We start from the raw sequence: 20,831 nt of genomic DNA, 5'->3' as shown, positions 1-20,831 counted from the left end.
AACATTTAATGCAGTTTTTGTTTTTATTGAAACCTGTTAGATTTAGAAGTTCATGTTTCTCCAAACTCAGGTGAGGGTCTGGAGGGGCCCCCCAGTGCTCCCAGCATCATTCCCACTGGCTTGCCACGCGGGGCCTGCAGCAGCAGCTCCAAGGTTAACACACGGAGACGGACTGGAGCTGTTATAGAGGTGTTTATCTCACAGTTAGTGCGTGATTCTCCTCCTCCAGCACTGTGTGTGTGTGTGTGTGTGTGTGTGTGTGTGTGTGTGTGTGTGTGTGTGTGTGTGTGTGTGTGTGTGTGTGTGTGTGTGTGTGTGTGTGTGTGTGTGTGCGTGTGTGTGTGCGTGTGTGTGTGTGTGTGTGTGTGTGTGTGTGTGTGTGTGTGTGTGTGGTGAGGAGTCGGACACTGACACTGGGAGCCGCAGTGACTCCACAACGGGCTGAGCCTGTGAAAGATCGTTATCTAGCGCTGCACGATCCACAGAAATGTTTGCGTTTGGAGCGAAACGGTGATTGTTGCTGACATCTGTGCGTCAGAGGAGGACACCTCAGCTCCACTTGACTCTCTCTGGGCTCTGGGCTGGGCTATAGGGCTATAGGGCTGGGCTGGGTGCAGGGAATAAGGGTTCTCCTTCTCCTCCTTGCACCGTGCGCTGCTGGAGTGAAGGTGACTCTCGCCCAGACGCAGTGGAGGCGATGCGGAGAGGAAACAGGGGCGCTTTCCCTGCGCTCTACACAGTCTACAGCCCTGATATCCACTCATCTCCTCTCCTCCTGCAGTAGAGGGACTGGGAACATCACACAGCAGCATCGGTGCACGGCGGTGAGTTTTGCACAGAAGAGACGCACTGGAATCATTCTGTCTTAGGGCTGTTATAATAGTGCGTGTGTATGCATGAGTTCTGCATCGAATGGGCGCAAAAATCGCCCCAGATCCGCCGCCGGTGCAGGCAACATCTTCCAGATCGGCAACAACAAGCCTCCGTACCAGGAGCCGGAGAGGCGGGAGAGCACCGAGAGTTCCCGCAGAGCACAGCGCGCAGTGGCCGACTGCAGAATGGTAGGTCTGCGTCAACCACTGCCTGCCTATGCACGAGCTCTAGTCTGCATGCGACCTGATTACCAGCAGCTCCCTTTGTTCCAGGACCATCCCGTGCGTGCATGAGGCGACAGCTGGTGCACACCGCATATAGCCCCGGTGTGACAGCCTAAAAATAGATGCATGCATTTGCTTGGGTTTGATCGGTGTGCACATAGTAGTGTGCACATAGAACTGTGCACATAGTAGCGTGCATCTACCGTGCACATGCAGCAGCAGCAGCAGCAGCACAACGGAAACCAAAGACTGCAGCTTTGGGATAAAGTTCATCATTATGTGTGTGATAGAGCACTGACTCATGTCCCGTGTTCTGATAGACAGCAGTGATGGAGCTTTGCTTTATACATCATCATCATCATCATCATCATCATCATCATCATCAGCTCCTATTAATGATAAGGCAGATGCAGGAGGTGCATCAGTTCAATACCCACGATTACAAGTAGGGCTTTAGGTCATTCGGTGCCCTAGGCCAAGGGTTCTCAAATGGGGATACGTGTACCCCTAGAGTACGCAATGGCAATACACGGGGTACTTGAAAGAGAGAAATTAACAAATAAAGTTTCAGTCTTGGCTCCACACCAGGCGTGAGATGACTGGAAATGATAAAAACTATAGAAATAAATGTAATTATAATTAAGAAAAAAACATGTATAGTGATTTTAAAGCGGGTGCTTCACGTTTATTAAACATTTTTAAATTATTATTTTTATTTTTGGGGGGGCTGCAATTTGCCACCCTCTAACAGATGGCGCCCTAGGCGGCCGCCTGGGTTGCCTCGCGGCAAAGCCGGCCCTGCCCACGATTACAGGTATGTTAGAGCTACGGCTAGCCAATATATCGAGATTCAAGATATATTGATTTTTCTATTTTGGCGATACAGAAAATTCAATGAAGCCTATATGGATCTATTTTTATTTTATAGCTTATTTTGTTTTAAAATACTAGTTTTAGGAGTCGCTGCTTTCACTATTTCTCGGAAAAGCATGAAAAGCACAGTTAGATGGATTTCTGAGTGCGTTCTAATCCAGACCTTCCCCTAAACAAGCCACACTAAAGAACTCACTCACACGTGCTGTCCCTTAGAGGAGAAAAAGCCAAATGAGGCACATATTGTGTAACCATTTGTTAATAAATGTGCCTGTGTAGTATTTTGCACACACACATTTAACCCTGAATTATCTTTCTGGTCAGACGTCATTTGAATGAAAATGATCAAGATTTATATCGTATATCGCAATTTTGAGAAACAAATATAGAGATTTGAGTTTTGGCCCATATCGCCCAGCCCTACATCACAACTCCTATTAATGATATGGTGGATGCAGGAGGTGTATCAGTTCAATACCCACGATTACAGGCTACAAATAACACATTTGAACCATTATAAGCAGAGGTGAAAGTAATGGATTACAAGTACTCACATTACTGTAATTTAGTTGTTTTTGTGGATACTTGTAGATTTTTTAATATATATTTCTAAATAAGTAATTTTACTTGTACTTACGTATGTTTTAAAAGAAGTAAAATCATTTTTTATATTTTTACACTCAACCGTTACCGAGTAAATCATTACTTTTTGTGATTTAAAAAAAAAAAATATTTCTGTTTAATGGTCTCATTGAACATAATCCATATGTTCTTAGTCGTGCCATTTCTGATCAATGCCCAGCCATTTTCTTGGGTTCAGGTTCGGGTTTCTATGTGTTAATAAACTGAATGTGAGTTATAATATTTAATGTGTGTTTGCTTGTGCTATACACACAGATTGTGCAGGAGTTCAACACACTGGTGGCTCTGTACCGTGAGCTGGTCATCTCCATCGGGGAGATCACGGTGGACTGTCCATCTCTACGGGCCGAGATGTTAAAGACCAGAACCAAAGGCTGTGAGATGGCCCGGGCTGCACACCACAGCCTCTCCTTGATATCTGGGTGAGTGAAGACTGATGTTGTTCTCATTTAGACCAGGGGTACTCAACCTAAAGGTCAGGACCTTATTTGAGGTTGTGAGACAATGGGAGGGGGTCGCCACATGCCTTCAAGAAACAAAAAAATATTTTTATTTAACAATTTCAGCCCATTTTTGCTGATTTTTTCCCCTTTTTCTGCAACTACACCAAACTTTCCATATTTTAATCTATTTTCATCACTTTTTCTTGCCATAATTTCCTACATTACTCCCATTTCTGACAATTTCAATCCCTTTTCTGCACATTTTTTCCACTTTCAAGACATTTTCAGCAGTTATAAACCCTTTCTACCATTTTTCCACCAAATGTCACATATATTGACCCATTATTGTCACTTTAAACCTCTTTTCATCATATTTCATGGTTGTTTTTGCCAATTTAACGTTCACTATTTGTCATGTCCATTATTTGCCAGTTTAAACTAATAGTTCCTACTTTTTATATTGTATTACCCCACTTTCAAGCCAATATTGACACTTTGAACCCTTTTTACCACTTTATCTGTCAACTTTTAACCAATTTCTGTGTTTTTTAGAATCCTATTTCACCACCAATCTTTGCTTATTTTTCACCCTTTTTCTGTAACTACACCAAACTTACCTTATTTCAACCTATTTTCTTGACATTTTTTTGGTCCTTTTAATGCATTTTTGCTATATTACTCCCATTTCTGCCACTTTTCCATCACATTTCAATGCCTTTTTCTGCACATTTTGTCCACTTTCAAGACATTTTCAGCATTTTTAAATCCTTTCCACCACTTTTCCACCTAATGTTGCATATGTTGAACTATTGTCACTTTTAACCTTATTTCACCATATTTCATGTTTATTTTTTGCCAATTTATTATCTGCCAGTTATAACTAATTGTTCCTACTTTTTTTCTATCACTTTTTAGCTAATATTGACACTTTTTACCACTTTTTCTATGAACTTCTACCCAAATTCTGTGGTTTTAAAAATCCCATTTCACCTCCTTTTCCACCAGTTTTTTTTTTTTTTTTTTTTTCACTTTTAACCCATTATTTATTTATTTGTGATTAAAACAAGGATTTACATCTTTAAGATGACTATATACTATGGCACAAATAATAGTAAACTTCCTGGATAACAGTGGATATTATTCAGATGAATATATAAATAAATGTGGTTTTCACAGCTGAAAAGGTTGAGGACCAATTATTTAGAGCATAAGAAAAGACACATATCTGAGCACACAAACACACATACTTTCTTCTGGCCAAAGGAGCGTTATCAGAATCCAATCACAACAACAACACGCTGTAAACGATCACTTTCCATTAGCTGCTGTGCACCAACACTAATGCACAGAGTGCCTCACAGGGATATCTCTGTTGGTAATAATCTCAGTGATGTGTGGTCAACTGTACATTCTGTGTCTCTGTGTACATTCTAAATACGACAAGTCGCTGTTCACAATAGCCTGAACATGTTCTGAGGTAAGGCAAGGCAAGGCAAGGCCAATTTATTCGTATAGCGCATTTCATACACAAGGCAACTCAATGTGCTTTACATGATAAAACATTCAATTAACAACTCAACAGAGCAGTATACTTACCTTAATATTTCTTATTATTTAATTTATAATAATCATAATCATACTGTATCATCAGGAGCAAACCTCTGCAAACACTCCAGGTAATATTACAAACAACTGGAGATCCAGAGCTGGAATTAGACGGGTTAGGTGACTGCCTGGTTATTCTGGGTTATTTTGTGTATTTTTTGTTGTTGCTTTGTGTGTGTTTTTGGGTCATTTTGTGTAATTTTTATAAATCTTCTTATCATTTTGGGTATTTCTGTTGTTTTACTGTCATTTTGTGTATTTTTGTTGTTATTTTGTATATTTTTCAGTCATCAACATACTGATTCTAGATTAGTTTGTGAAATCAATAAATCCCTATGTTCAGCTCTTTTAAGTTGGTTCTACAGCACCTCCTGCTGGTGACTTCGCACATTACATGTTCCAGTCATAAGTGGCTTTTGACTTTCTGTTCTGATCATACAGCAGCACACCCGGCCAAGGTTTCTGCTCTCTGACTGATCTTGTTCTGTGTTTATTATGGAGTAAGTTTTGTGTATTTTTGTTGGGGTTTTTTTTAGGATTCATTTTTGTTGTCCTATTTATTTATTTTCTGTAGCTTTGTATGTGTTTTGTGTAATTTGGTGTAATCTTGTGTATTTTTTTTTTTGTTATTTTCTGTGTGTTTTTGAGTAATTTTATGTATTTATTGTCAATTTCTCTGTTTTGGGAGTTATTTTATGCATTTACTTGCATTTGGAGCTGCACAAAATTCAACCAAAGGCCTCATGTGGCCCCAGAGCCACCAGTTGCTGATGTCTGGATCAGGAAAATATATAAATACTTCTGTCACTTTCAAATCATTCTCACTGTCAACATTTACAGCATTAAGACGTATAATGGGGGCACTTGGTTGTTATTAAAGTGGCCACAACTAAAATGAATCCTCTATAACTTTGTGACTCATTGGATAAATTGTAATTATCAATGTGTAGTATGTGTCATCACTCAGTTTTCCTTTATTTCTATTTACTCTGATTAATGTTCACCAGGAATTTAAGCCATTTATTGTTGTTTTAATGACTTGGTTAGTAAAGTTCTTTAATCCATGTTTACTTTACTTTAAAAAGGTCAAATAATATCGCCCAGGAAGTAAATTTATTAATTTTAAAACACTGATATAAACTAATCAAAGGATGGGATAACGATGTAAACACACCCATGTTGAACAGTTGGTATTTTGCTAGTTTTACTTTTACTAAATAATCAATGAGGTGAGATAGTTTGGCTATTTATAGAATTGTCTTTCATTGGATCTCTGGGGGATAATAACCCACCCAATGGTTTTTGTTAGCGCTAATGCTATAACTGTCGATTTCCATCAGTGACCTCGTATTGGCTTTTTTCTCCTGTTCCAGACCGGAGGATGGAGAGATCCACCCTGAGATCTGTCGGCTCTTCATCCAGCTGCAGTGTTGTCTGGAGATGTACATCACAGAGATGCTCAAATCTGTCTGCCTTCTAGGATCCCTGCAGCTGCACAGAAAAGGTCCAGCCTTTCTAATTAATGCAAAAAATTATACACATATGGACTCAAGGCACTCATTTGAAGTAGTTCACAGCCATTAAAAGCATTGTTTGGGCAATGAAACCAATGCTCAACTCATGCAATGTTTCAAGTACTTTTTGCAACCGGGCAGAGATAGGCAACGTTTATCACAGCAGACTAAAAATAAGCGATTGTATCTGATTACGGGGTCACATGATCAACATTCATGTCAGTATTTAGAATAATGACCAATCTGTGCATTAACACATGAAACAAGAAAGGGTTTGTGTGTTTTTTTTCTGTTATTCTGTGTGTTTTTGTTGATGTGATGTGTTTTTGTCATCTTTTTGTTTATTATTGGAGTTGTTCTTTGTTTTTGTGTGTGTTATTCAGAGTCATTTTATGTCTATATGTTGTCGTTATGTAGGTTTTACTTGTCATTTTGTGTGTTTTTGGAGTTCTAGGTTTGTTTTTGCTGTTCTTATGCGTGTTATGAGTCGTTTTGTGTGTTTTTGTCAACATTTTGTACATTTTTTGGATGAATTTTATGTCTTGTTGTCATTTTGTAGGTTGTATTTGTTATTTTGTGTGTTTTTGGAGTTCTAGGTTTGTTTTTGCTCTTCTTGTGGATGTTATGATGATTATGAGTCATTTTGTGTATTTTTGACATAATTTTATACCTTTTTTGGATTCATTTTGTATATTTTTGTCTTTGTTTTGTGGGTTTATGGAGTTATTCTCTGTATGCTGGTTTAGTGTGCGTTATTTTGTGTATTTATGTTGTCATTTTGTAGGTTTTATTTGTTATTTTGTGTGTTTTTATAATCATTTTGTTTTTTGGCAGTAAAAAGTTTTTCTTTTCATTTTGTACATTTTCTGTTATTTTCTCTATTTCATAGTTATTTTGTGCATTTTTTTTGGTTCTTTTGTATGTTTTGTTGTAAATGTGTATATTTTTGGATTCATTTCGTATATTTTTGTCATTCTTTTGTGTAGTTTGTTGTAATTTTGTGAATATTTTGAGTTGAGTCAGCGTTAAGGAATCGGCCTGCCCATGCATTTGTGTTGGATAGTGTGATAATAAGGTCATGATGGTAAACGTCTCTTTGTGTGCTTTAGGGAAGGAATCATGTGGTCCCTCTGGGCTGGAGTGTAAGACTGAAGAGAGCTCTGACATCCCCATCCTGGAAGAAACCTCGTCCTCCCCCACAGACTGCCCTCAGCTCTGCTGGCTGGTCGCTACTGACATAGAAAACATAGAAAAGTAAGTGCATAGTGCATATAGACATATTATCACATGGTGACAGACATCAGCTGTTCAGAGTCAAAGGGAAGACTTGGGATGTTTTGCATAAAATTTATATTTATAATAACATAAAATTAAGATAAAATCACAAGCACTGAAATATTGAAACAAATGTAATAAAATGCTTTATTCCTAAATTACAATTTGTCTTTGATGGTCTGTAGATTTGTAGTGTCAAATATTTTAATGTTTACAAGTAATATCTATTTGAAATGTCTGTTATTAGTGATAATAGTGTCTTATAATGACAGCAGAAAACACAACAAAGGCCACATTATCAACATTAACGTCAGCATTTAGAATAATCTGAGCATCAATACAGCAGTCGTTTTTTTGTTTTTTTCCCCGAGACCTAATAATTCTCCCTTTTTGAGTTTTTTTTTGTCATTCTGTGTATTTATGTTGTTTAGCTTGTTTTTGAAGTCATGTTTGTTTATTTTTGTTATTGTTCAGTACATTTTATAGCTATTCTGTGTATAATTGTTGTCATTTTGTGTAAATCTTTTTTTAAAAAAAAGAAAAATGTTTTTTGATTCATTGTGTGTATTTTTCATGTGTTTTTGTTTGTTATCATTCATTTTGTGTAGTTTTATTATTTGATGTTGTCTGAGTCAGTGTGTGTTTTTGTTGACATTTGACAGCTATTCTGTCTATATTTTTTGTCATTTTGTGTATTTCTGTTCTCCTTTTATGTATTTTTGTTGACACTTTGTAAATTGTTGTTGTCATTTTGTGTATTTCTGTTCTCCTTTTATGTATTTTTGTTGACGCTTTGTAAATTGTTGTTGTCATTTTGTGTACTTGTCTGTAATATATGTTTTTAGAAAAATGTTGTTTTTTTTTGTCACTTTGTGTGTTTTGTTTGTTTTATGTTTAGTTTTGTGTTTTCTGAGTGATTTTTTAATTTTTTGTTGTGATTTTGTATATTTTCGGTTTTTAATGTTTATTTTTGTAGTCAGTTTGTGTATTTTTGTTGTTTTGCTTATTTTTTAAGTGATTTTTTTTTTATCTTTTTGTTGACGTTTAGTACATTTTGTGCAGATTTGTTGTTGTTGGGAGTTCTCGTAGTCATTTTTGCATTATTTTTTGGTTATTTTATATATTTATTGTAATTTTGCATATGTTTTTGGAGTCATTTTGTAGATTGTTGTCCTTTTTTGTTTTTGTTTTTTTTAAATTGTGCGTTTTTGGGGTTATTTTGGAGACTGAGGGTTACCAGTTGCACCTTTACTTTTTCAGCTTCGCTAGACTTTTAAATACAAATAATATTGAGAATAAATGCTTCACTTTAAAGGTATGTGCGTTGTAAGCGTTGCTGTGTGTGCAGGGACATGAGGGAGATGAAGAATCTTCTCAGTAAACTCAGGGAGACGATGCCTTTACCACTAAAGAACCAAGGTGAGACACTGAAACATCTGTCCCTGAGGTGAGTTACAGCTGACGTTACCTTATGTTTCCTACCTTAGACGACAGCAGTCTGCTGAACCTGACTCCCTACCCACTGGTCCGACAGAGGAAGAGGCGTTTCTTTGGTCTCTGTTGCCTGGTTACCAGCTAAGGGTCCTGCCTCAGTGGCAAAGACACCATTACCCACAATCCTTCACCACTCGTGTCTCCCACCAATCAATTACTGCCATTTTTAAATGAATCTTCTCTTCTTTTTTTTTTTTTTTTTTTTTTAAAGGCTGCCCATTTTGGAATTTTATTTTGTAATACAAAGAATAAATGTAAGTGAAAACTAAAGTCATGAACTTATATTTTAAGGTATTTTTCAACCGTTTTTTTGGTAAAGGAGGTTAGATTTCTGCACATCCCCCTGATGAGGACAATTATTCTGTTGTTTCCACCACACGGACTGTATGAAACAATGATTTATGCTTTATTGATTTATTAAAAAACAAACAAAGGGAATATAAATGTGTGTTTGTCACAAACAATGTGATCACTGATGACTAGAAGCCGTTCAAATACATGAAAAAGGCAAATGCAAAGTCTTTGTCTGTCTATGCTGAGCTCACAGGTTGTAGTGCAGGGGTTCTCAGCCTTGGGGTCAAGACCCCATTTGGGGTCGCGAGACACTGGGAGAGAGTCGCCAGCTGCCTTCAAGGAGCTAAGAATATTTTTTGAACAATTTGAGCCCATTTTTGCTTATTTTTGCCAATTTAACCACATTCACCATTTGTCATGTCCATCATTTGCCAGTTTAAACTAATAGTTCCTACTTTTTAAATTACATTACCCCATTGACACTTTCAACCCTTTTTACCACTTTATCTGTCAACTTTTAACCAATTTCTGTTGTTTTAGAATCCTATTTCACCACCAATTTTAGCTTCTTTTTTTGTTTTTACCTTTTTTTGCAACTACACCAAACTTGCCATATTTTAACCTATTTTTATCACTTTTTCTTGACATTTTTTGATCCTTTTAATGCTTTTTTGCTACATTACTCCCATTTCTGACACTCATTCATCAAATTTCTGCATATTGTTTCCACTCTCAAGACATTTTCAGCACTTGTAAACTCTGTACACCTCTTTTCCACATACTGTGTGTTGACCCATTATTGTCACTTTTGACGTCTTTTCACCATATTTCATGCTTATTTTTGATGTACCGACGTTCACGATTTGTTTTGCTCATTATCTGCCATTTTTCACCAATTGTTCCTGCATTTTTCTGCCACTTTCAAGCCAATATTGACACTTTGAAACCTTTTTACCACTTTTTCTGTCCGATTTGAGCCAATTCCTGTTTTTTAAAATCCCATTTCACCCCCTTTTCTACCATTTTTGATCACTTTTAACCCATTTTACTTCTGATTAAAACAAGGATTTCCATCTTTAAGATGACTATAATAATAATAAACGTTCCTGGATAACAGTGGATTTTATTCAGATGAATAAATAAATGTGGTTATCACAGATTCATAGAACAATGGACCATCATTTTACTGACTTTATGGATGGACCCCAAAAATCTCTCCCCTTTATTCCCCCTTATAGATGGTCCTGTCTCCACATGACTGTTCTTCAATGTTCATGTCTGTGTTCAACCACCTTCAGCTACAGTGGGGGTCCCCGCTCTCTGGAACCTTTATTTTTTGGGGGGGTTGCAGGCTTAAAAGGTTGAGAACCACTGGGTTAGTGCACAGTATGTTCATCACTGTTTTCTGTTTCTTGTTTTTTTTCTTCTCAATGTGCTTAATTTAGTCTTCCATGAACCAAGAACCTGTACCAAGTTTAACTGATAGAATGAGACGGTAATGAACACTGCTTTGCACACAGTATCTATGAATGGAGACATTTGATCTGTAAATACACACAAGGATGGCGAAGTGTGTGTGTGTGTGTGCGTGTGTGTGTGTGTGTGTGTGTGATTAAAGAGACAGATCTGTGTTTATGGCATGGTAAAGGTACAGTAGTTCAAGCTGATATAGTCTAGTTTACATTCTTAATAAAACTTTTGTTATTGAAATTAATGAAGGGGTTTGTGTTTGTGTGTGTGCATGTAGTTAGCACGTTTGTCCACTGAGGGGCGACAAAACATCAGGATTGTCCATTTTAAACAGAACCACTTCCTACAGGAGAGTTTGATCCTAAATAAAAACGAGCACATGAAAAATGTCAAAAATATACAAAATGACTACAAAAATAAACATTAAAAACTGAAAATATACAAAATGAAAACAACAAAAAACATTTTTAAAAACTGTCCGAAAACACCAAAAAACCACAAAACATGAATCATAACAAAACAACATTAAAATTACACATTAATGTGCCTTAGTTTGAACTTCCAAATATAAATGATTTAAAAAGTCAAACTCAAGGGACGGGGGCCAAATCCGGCCCTTCAGAGCATCCGATTCGGCCCGCAGGAGAAAGTGAAAATGAGAGCTAAAGCATGAATTATTGTGTAAATGACTAAATAATCAAGTTTTTCAATGCAATTTTTCTTTAATTATTCCACCAAATCTCTCCAAATTAAATAAAAATTTGTCAGAAAATAAATAAATCAAAGGACATTTAAGTATCTGTCATTCATTACCTAGATATTGTTGATGCCTTCTATATATATATCTAATTTATAACAAAGTGCAAACTTGGACTTGTTGGTTTTTCACCTAAAACCTGTGGCCCACTTGAGATTCAATTAATATGTGGAATAATTCAGGGGAAAAATTGCAGGGTTTGTGAAAAATTTGTAGTTTAAAATGGCTGAATTATTGTAGAATTTCATATGTTGTTGTTCATTGTTTTCATTGAAATTTTTATTTATATTTTGTGTGTTTGGAGTCATTTTGTGGGTTATTTTGTTGTCGGGGGAAGAAGAAGGGGAAGGTGGGGGTTGGGAGTTTAGGGTGGAGAAAGAAAAGAATTGCCAGCAGCTGGGGGGCGAGTGCGTGCAGCCTTTTGTGGGCGCTTCTCCCGCCTCTCCTGTAGCTTGCGGGGTGGGAGGGTGGACGGAGGGCCAACGAAGGGGTTGAAATTGCTCCATTTCTGATACAGTCAGATGACGTGTGATGACCTTGAGTTGATCTGGTTCAGAAACAAAGTTCCAGATGGTGGATTCAGGCTAGCACAATTTCAGTAGCTTTGAGTCCCGGTCTCCCAGCAATGAATCCAAGCAGTCAACTTCTCCCATATCGTATCAATTTGGTGTAAATGTTCTAAAGCACATACTAACACTGCACCAAAAAAACAGTCTGATACTCCATGTATCTCCACAGAGAACATTTGTACTGCTCTCAGCTTCCTTTGAGCCATTATCCAACATTGACACACACACACACACACACACACACACACACTGAAAGGGCAGCGTGCCAGTAGTAGGATTAATATTCTGTCTTTTCTTGGCAGGTCGGATATTATCTCTGGCTAAATGCAAACAGGACATTTCTTCAAAAATGAATCATCTCCATCCAAAAAGTAGATTTTTCAAACCATTTTTGCTTTGCTATTTTCCTCCAAATGAAGACCTAGTTTTTGGTGTTTGATGCGTATAAAACAAATTGATGAGAACAAGCTGCTGCTTTAGAAAAGCTGCAGGAGCTTAGAGTGGAAATACTTCAACAGTGTTTATACAGAGTTTCGCACTAAGATGGTGTTTGACTAAAGCAGAAATTGGACACTTTTGTGACTTAATAAATGTAATTATCTAATCCAAGGGTCACATTTTCAACAATCATTTAAAATAATGACCAATCTGAGCATCACTAGAGCAAAGAACAGGTCATTTTAAGTATTTTTCTGTGTATTTTGTATATTTTCTTTGGAGTCATTTTCCATATTTTCTGTAATTTTTAATGTTTATGGAATGATTTTGTGCATTTTTGCATGTTGTTTTAAATCATTTTGTGTACTTTTCTGTATTATTGTATGTTCATGGTATCATTTTGTGTTTTTTTCTGAAAATTATTCTAATTTTTCATATTTATGTATGATTTTTGTAATTTGTATATTCTGTTGGAGTAATTTGGGGTATTTCTCTGCAATGTTTGATTTTTGGGGTTATTTTGTGTACTTTTCTGTAATATTGTATGTTGTTTTAATCAATTTTTGTATAATTATGTTATTTGTTTTTTGGAGTCATTTTGTATATGATTTTGTAATTTTGTCTGTTTATGGATCATTTTGTGTATTTTTGCATGATTTTTGGAGTCATTTTGTGTAATTTTCTGTAATATTGTATGTTGTTTTAGTAAAATGTTTGTATATTTGTTGTTGTGATGTGTTTTTGGCATCATTTTGTGTTTTTGTGTTACTTTACTTCACCATTTCTGACCTAGAGCAACATTTTCTCTCAAAGATATGAAGAGACACATAATAACTTTTTATTTATTTCCAAGCATGATAAAGTTTGTAAAGCAATCATGGATGTTTGTTTCACTTTGTGATTCCTCAGTGAGGGCAGGGCTGGATGCCGACCACCGTCACCTTTTCCCCCTTACATCGACGCAGTCCTGCCTCACACTCATTCATGGTCTGACTGGTACTGGTTTCATCCTCTCCCACACGCACACACACGTCAATGCCCTGGATGGAGCAGTCTGCAGAATCCTTACACACACAGCTGTTGGTTGGACCTACACACACACACACACACACTGAATCACAAATTTTGTACATTTTTTGGATTATTTTTCCTGTATTATATCTTTTTGGAGTCATGTTTATTTTTCTGTGATTTTTCGTATCTTTTGCATGTGTATTTTTCCTGTAATTGTAAAGTGTTTTTAAATAAATTTCTATAATTTTGTAATTTTGTATATTTTTTGATTTATGTTGTGTATTTATCTGCAATTTTGTATCTTTTTGAGTCTTTTTCCTGTAATTTTGTAGGTTTTAGAATCATTGTGTGTATTTTTTCGCTAGTTTTGTGTATTTTTGTATGTTTCTTGGAATCATTTCTTGTAGTTTTCTGTATTGTATGTTTTTTGGAGTCATTATGTTTATTTTTCTCTGATTTTCAATATTCTTGGAGTCATTTTGTATGATGCTCTGTAATTTTGTAGGTTTTAGAATAATTTTGTGTATTTTATTTTGCTAAGTTATTTTATTTTTGGAATCTGTGTGCATTTTTGTATATTTTATGTGTTTAATTTTCTATTTATATATATATGGGCATCTGGTTTTTTTTTGTGTCAGTAAATCCCTCAATTTCATTTAAAGAAATAATAATAATAGCAGGAAAACTTTATATGAAACATAATTTGAGAATTATTCATTTTAATTGAATCGTATTTGACAGTTTTTAATTTATGAATTTCCATGCCAGTTACAATTACAAAGTCAATTATCTGAACTCCATTCCAATTTCATTATAATTACATCATAAATGTGTAAAAACAATCTTACCATCACAGTTCTCCCACATCTGGCAGTTGCTGCAGCCTGCAGTGTCAGGCTTTGACCACGTGCAGGCGCTGTCCTCTGCTATTAAGTAGGTCCTTCCCATGCACATCAATGCATGCATTTTGCAAACGTTCAAAATAAGTGACTTACGGCCTGTAGGTGATGTGGCACAGAGCTCCAGAGATGAACTATACTCACCAAAAACACACATAAAAACATTGAATACATTCCAAAATAATGTCAATCAGACCAAAACCTAAAGCCATACCTGCATTCAGAGGGCGATTTGCACACACACTGTCCTCTGAGGACCTTTTGCCACGGTTTACATTCCACAGTGGTAGTTTGAGGCTTTAAAATCGGAACTGTGGGATACAAAATATATTTAAAACATTAATAAATGCATAATAGGGGTGGGACAATAAAACATAAGGTAAAGATATGATAGACCCTAAAAACTACTGGAAATATAATGCACATACTCAAAATGGACTTCGAAATTTGTAAGGCACTAAAAATGGACAAAAATCAACAAACACCCAAAATTGGAGGTAAGGCTTTAGCAAGACATATTTTTTAAAAATTAAAAAAAAAAAAAAAAAATATTTTAAGACCATAATAAGACCCAAAAAACTACTGCTAATATAATGCACATACTTAAAATGGGCTAAGAATAGAATCAGGAACAAAAAATGACGAAAATGAAAAATCTCTCAAAATTGAAAGTAAGGCTTTGGCAAGGCATTTTAATTTCAAAATTTAATTTTTTTTTTTTACTTTAGATCATCATTAGACCCTAAAAATTATCTGAAATATAATGCATGTACTTAAACAGGGCTAAAAAAGCAGTAAGGCACAAAAAATGCCAAAAAAAAAAAAAAAAAAAATCAACCAAAATTGGAGGTAAGGCTTTAGCAAGACATATTTTTTAAAAATTAAAAAAAAAAAAAAAAATATTTTAAGACCATAATAAGACCCAAAAAACTACTGCTAATATAATGCACATACTTAAAATGGGCTAAGAATAGAATCAGGAACAAAAAATGACGAAAATGAAAAATCTCTCAAAATTGAAAGTAAGGCTTTGGCAAGGCATTTTAATTTCAAAATTTAATTTTTTTTTTTTTACTTTAGATCATCATTAGACCCTAAAAATTATCTGAAATATAATGCATGTACTTAAACAGGGCTAAAAAAGCAGTAAGGCACAAAAAATGCCAAAAAAAAAAAAAAAAAAAATCAACCAAAATTGGAGGTAAGGCTTTAGCAAGGCATATTTTTGAAATATTTCAAAAAATAAAAATTTAGTTAGGACCATCATTAGACCCTAAAAACGACTGCAAAAATAATACACATACTTAAAATCTGCTAAAAAGTTAGTAAGGCACAAAAATGACAGAAATCAAAACTCACCGAAAATAAAAGGTAAGGCTTTAGTAAGGCATATTTTTAAAACATTTCCAAAAAATTGAGTTAAGACCATCATTAGACCCTAAAAAATACTGCAAAAATAATGCACATACTTAAAATGGGCTAAGATTAGAGTCAGGCACAAAAAATGACGAAAATGAAAAATCTCCCAAAAATCAAAGATAAGGCTTTAGTAAGGCATATTTTTCAAAAATTTCAAAAAAATAAAAATTGAGTTAAGACCATCATTAGACCCTAAAAACTACTGCAAATATAATGCACATACTCAAAATGGATTTAGAATTTTGTAAGGCTCTAGTTATTGACAAAAATCAAGAACCACCCAAATTTGGTGGTAAGGCTTTAGTAAGGCATTTTTTTTTTTAAAAATTCCAAAAAAATGAGTTAAGACCATCATTAGACCCTAAAACATACTGCAAATATAATGTGCATACATAAAATGGGCTAAGAACTGAGTCAGGCACCAAAAAAAAAAGAAAATCAAAAATTACCAAAAATTGGAGGTAAGGGTTTAGCAAGGCATATTTTTTTCATATTTCAAAAAAGAAAAAAAATTGAGTTTAGATATTGTCTAGATATTGACAAAAATCAAGAACCACCCAAATTTGATGGTAAGGCTTTAGTAAGGCATATTTCTCAAAAATTTCAAAAAATAAAATTTGAGTTGAGACCATAATTAATTCCCAAAAACTACTGAAAATGTAATGCACATACTTAAAATGGGCCAAGAACATAGTCAAGCACAGAAAAAAAAAAAGATCAAAAATTACCCAAAATCAAAGGAAAGACATATTTTTTTAAATTTCACAGAAAAAAAAAAAAAAAAAATCAAAGGCAAAAGCAAGGCATATTTTTTTAAATTTCACAAAAAAAAAAAAAATAATAATAATCAGTTAAGACCATCATTAGACCCTAAAAGCTACTGCAAATATAATGCACATACTTAAAATGGGCTAAGAACTTAGTCAGCACAGAAAAAAAAAAAAAATCAAAAAGTAAAAAATGTGAAGAACACCCACAGTTCTGAGACTTATCTATACGTGGCCATTCCATCGAAAAATATAACCTCCAATGTGCAGTGCAAGGTAAAACTAAGGAAAGTAATTTCTGAGACAAGGCTCTTGCAAGACATAAAAATTCAGATTTTTCTTTTTTCTGAGAAAAGACCCTAAAAACTAGTTAAAATATGAGGAGCACACCTAAACTTCAATGAAAATGCATGAAAAATATCTATCGAAAGGTTCATTCTCATCAATTACAAAAAAAAAATAAGTTAAGACCATCATTAGAACCTAAAAACTAATGCAAATATAATGCACATACTTAAAATGGGCTAATAACTTAGTCAGCACCAAAAAAAAAAATAAATAAATAAAAAATTACCCAAAATCAAAGGTAAGGCTTTAGTAAGGCATATTTTTCAAAAATTTCAAAAAATAAAAAATGAGTTTAGAACATCATTAGCTCCTAAAAACTACTGAAAATGTAATGCACATACTTAACATGGGCTAAGAACTTAGTCAGGCACCAAAAAAAAATAAAATCAAAAATGACCCAAAATCGGAGGTAAGGCTTTAGCAAGGCATATTTTTTTAAATTTCAAAAAAAAAAAAAAAATTGAGTTTAGACCATCATTAGACCCTAAAAACTACTGCAAATATAATGCACATACTCAAAATGGACTCAGATTTTTGTAAGGCTATAGTTATTGACAAAAATCAAGAACCACCCAAATTTGACGGTAAGGCTTTAGTAAGGCATATTTTTTAAAAATTAAAAAAAAAAAAAAAAATTAAGTTTAGACATTCTTTAGACCCTAAGTCCCTACTGGAAATATAATGCACATACTTAAAATGGGCTAAGAAAAGAGAAAGGCACACAAAAAAAAGAAAATCAAAAATAACCCAAAATTGGAGATAAGGGTTTTGCAAGGCATATTTTTTTTAAATTTCAAAAAAAAAAAAAAAATTGAGTTTAGACCATCATTCGACCCTAAAAACTAATGGAAATATAATTCACATACTTAAAATGGGCTAAGGCACCAAAAAAAAAGAAAATCAAAAATTACCCAAAATCAAAGGTAAGGCTTTAGTAAGGCTTTTTTTTTTTTTAAATTTCAAAAAAAAAAAAAAAAAAATTCAGTTAAGACCATCATTAGACCCTAAAAACTACTGCAAATATAATGCACATACTTAAAATGGGCTAAGAATAGAGAAAGGCACCAAAAAAAAAGAAAATCAAAAATTACCCAAAATCGGAGGTAAGGCTTTAGTAAGGCTTTTTTTTTTTTAAATTTAAAAAAAAAAAAAAAAAATTCAGTTAAGACCATCATTAGACCCTAAAAACTACTGCAAATATAATGCACATACTCAAAATGGACTCAGAATTTTGTAAGGCACTAGTTATTGACAAAAATCAAGAACCACCTAAATTTGGCGGTAAGGCTTTAGTAAGGCATATTTTTTAAAAATTAAAAAAAAAAAAAAAAAAAATTGAATTTAGACATTCTTTAGACCCTAAAAAACTACTGGAAATATAATGCACACACTTAAAATGGGCTAAGAATAGAGTAAGGCACAAAAAAAAAAAGAAAATCAAAAATGACCCAAATTTGGCGGTAAGGCTTTAGTAAGGCATATTTTTTAAAAATAGAAAAAAATAAAAATTGAGTTTAGACATTCTTTTGACCCTAAAAACTACTGGAAATGTAATGCACAAACTTAAAATGGGCTAACAATAGAGTAAGGCACAAAAAATGACGAAAATCAAAACTCACCAAAAATCAAAGGTAAGGCTTTAGTAAGGCATATTTTTCAAAAATTTAAAAAAAAAAAAAATTGAGTTTAGACCATAATAAGAATCCTAAAAACTACTGAAAATGTATGCACATACTTAAAATGGGCTTAGAACTTAGGCACAGAAAAAATATAAATAAATCAAAATTTACCCAAAATCAAAAGTAAGGCTATAGTAAGGCATATTTTTCAAAAATTTAAAAAAATAAAAATTGAGTTTAGACCATCATTAGACCCTAAAAACTACTGCAAATATAATGCACATACTCAAAATGGACTCAGAATTTTGTAAGGCTCTAGTTATTGACAAAATCAAGAACCACCCAAACTGGACGGTAAGGCTTTAGTAAGGCATATTTTTTTAAAATAAAAAAAAAATAAAAATTGAGTTTAGACATTCTTTAGACCCTAAAAACTACTGGAAATATAATTCACATACTTAAAATGGGATAAGGCACCAAAAAAAAAGAAAATCAAAAATTACCCAAAATCGGAGATAAGGCTTTAGTAAGGCTTTTTTTTTTAAATTTCAAAAAAAAAAAAAAAAATTCAGTTAAGACCATCATTAGACCCTAAAAACTACTGGAAATATAATGCACATACTTAAAATGGGCTAAGAATAGAGAAAGGCACACAAAAAAAAGAAAATCAAAAATTACCCAAAATTGGAGGTAAGGGTTTTGCAAGGCATATTTTTTTTAAATTTCAAAAAAAAAAAAAAAATTGAGTTTAGACCATCATTCGACCCTAAAAACTACTGGAAATATAATTCACATACTTAAAATGGGATAAGGCACCAAAAAAAAAAGAAAATCAAAAATTACCCAAAATCGGAGATAAGGCTTTAGTTAGGCTTTTTTTTTTAAATTTCAAAAAAAAAAAAGAATTTCAGTTAAGACCATCATTAGACCCTAAAACTACTGCAAATATAATGCACATACTTAAAATGGGCTAAGAATAGAGAAAGGCACCAAAAAAAAAGAAAATTAAAAATTCGCCCAAAATCGGAGGTAAGGCTTTAGTAAGGCTTTTTTTTTTTTAAATTTAAAAAAAAAAAAAAAAAATTCAGTTAAGACCATCATTAGACCCTAAAAACTACTGCAAATATAATGCACATACTCAAAATGGACTCAGAATTTTGTAAGGCACTAGTTATTGACAAAAATCAAGAACCACCTAAATTTGGCGGTAAGGCTTTAGTAAGGCATATTTTTTAAAAATTAAAAAAAAAAAAAAAAAAAAAATTGAATTTAGACATTCTTTAGACCCTAAAAACTACTGGAAATATAATGCACACACTTAAAATGGGCTAAGAATAGAGTAAGGCACAAAAAAAAAAAAGAAAATCAAAAATGACCCAAATTTGGCGGTAAGGCTTTAGTAAGGCATATTTTTTAAAAATAGAAAAAAATAAAAATTGAGTTTAGACATTCTTTTGACCCTAAAAACTACTGGAAATGTAATGCACAAACTTAAAATGGGCTAACAATAGAGTAAGGCACAAAAAATGACGAAAATCAAAACTCACCAAAAATCAAAGGTAAGGCTTTAGTAAGGCATATTTTTCAAAAATTTAAAAAAAAAAAAATTGAGTTTAGACCATAATAAGAATCCTAAAAACTACTGAAAATGTATGCACATACTTAAAATGGGCTTAGAACTTAGGCACAGAAAAAATATAAATAAATCAAAATTTACCCAAAATCAAAAGTAAGGCTATAGTAAGGCATATTTTTCAAAAATTTAAAAAAATAAAAATTGAGTTTAGACCATCATTAGACCCTAAAAACTACTGCAAATATAATGCACATACTCAAAATGGACTCAGAATTTTGTAAGGCTCTAGTTATTGACAAAAATCAAGAACCACCCAAACTGGACGGTAAGGCTTTAGTAAGGCATATTTTTTAAAATAAAAAAAAAATAAAAAATTGAGTTTAGACATTCTTTAGACCCTAAAAACTACTGGAAATATAATTCACATACTTAAAATGGGATAAGGCACCAAAAAAAAAGAAAATCAAAAATTACCCAAAATCGGAGATAAGGCTTTAGTAAGGCTTTTTTTTTTAAATTTCAAAAAAAAAAAAAAAAAATTCAGTTAAGACCATCATTAGACCCTAAAAACTACTGGAAATATAATGCACATACTTAAAATGGGCTAAGAATAGAGAAAGGCACACAAAAAAAAGAAAATCAAAAATTACCCAAAATTGGAGGTAAGGGTTTTGCAAGGCATATTTTTTTTAAATTTCAAAAAAAAAAAAAAAATTGA

At 33.6% G+C, this 20,831-nt stretch overlaps 2 protein-coding genes across 2 annotated transcripts in view; one reads left to right on the top strand and one right to left on the bottom strand.

Annotated features, from left to right (window-relative positions):
- The first annotated feature begins 403 nt into the window (after positions 1–403).
- Positions 404–9,706, top strand: rgs7bpa (regulator of G protein signaling 7 binding protein a). The gene is made up of 6 exons (XM_028458689.1): positions 404–1,061; positions 2,868–3,034; positions 6,034–6,164; positions 7,284–7,428; positions 8,798–8,868; positions 8,937–9,706. Exons 1-6 carry the CDS (start codon positions 897–899, stop codon positions 9,026–9,028), a joined length of 771 nt encoding a protein of 256 aa, XP_028314490.1. The 5' UTR covers positions 404–896; the 3' UTR covers positions 9,029–9,706.
- Positions 9,707–13,287: 3,581 nt separating this feature from the next.
- The window catches only part of c7a (complement component 7a), a 41,146-nt gene continuing 33,602 nt past the window's right edge, over positions 13,288–20,831 (bottom strand). The window contains exons 16-18 of the mRNA XM_028456889.1: positions 14,599–14,695; positions 14,334–14,518; positions 13,288–13,561 (exon numbers count right to left, since the gene is read on the bottom strand). Of these exons, the coding sequence (XP_028312690.1) occupies positions 13,377–13,561; positions 14,334–14,518; positions 14,599–14,695 (467 nt within the window). The 3' untranslated portion in view covers positions 13,288–13,376. The remainder of the gene's footprint in view (positions 13,562–14,333; positions 14,519–14,598; positions 14,696–20,831) is intronic.

The sequence above is a fragment of the Gouania willdenowi genome, chromosome 9 (assembly GCF_900634775.1).
Source record: "Gouania willdenowi chromosome 9, fGouWil2.1, whole genome shotgun sequence".
Lineage (NCBI taxonomy): Eukaryota > Metazoa > Chordata > Actinopteri > Blenniiformes > Gobiesocidae > Gouania > Gouania willdenowi.
The sequence above is the reverse complement of the archived record's forward strand: the minus strand, read 5'-3'. Positions and strand labels throughout refer to the sequence as shown.

Excerpts from the sequence above, each read along its gene's own strand:
- rgs7bpa (XM_028458689.1), top strand. The coding sequence starts at position 897 with ATGAGTTCTGCATCGAATGGGCGCAAAAATCGCCCCAGATCCGCCGCC. Across the intron at positions 3,035-6,033 it reads AGCCTCTCCTTGATATCTGG|ACCGGAGGATGGAGAGATCC; the intron begins GTGAGTGAAGAC and ends CTCCTGTTCCAG. Across the intron at positions 6,165-7,283 it reads CCTGCAGCTGCACAGAAAAG|GGAAGGAATCATGTGGTCCC; the intron begins GTCCAGCCTTTC and ends TGTGTGCTTTAG.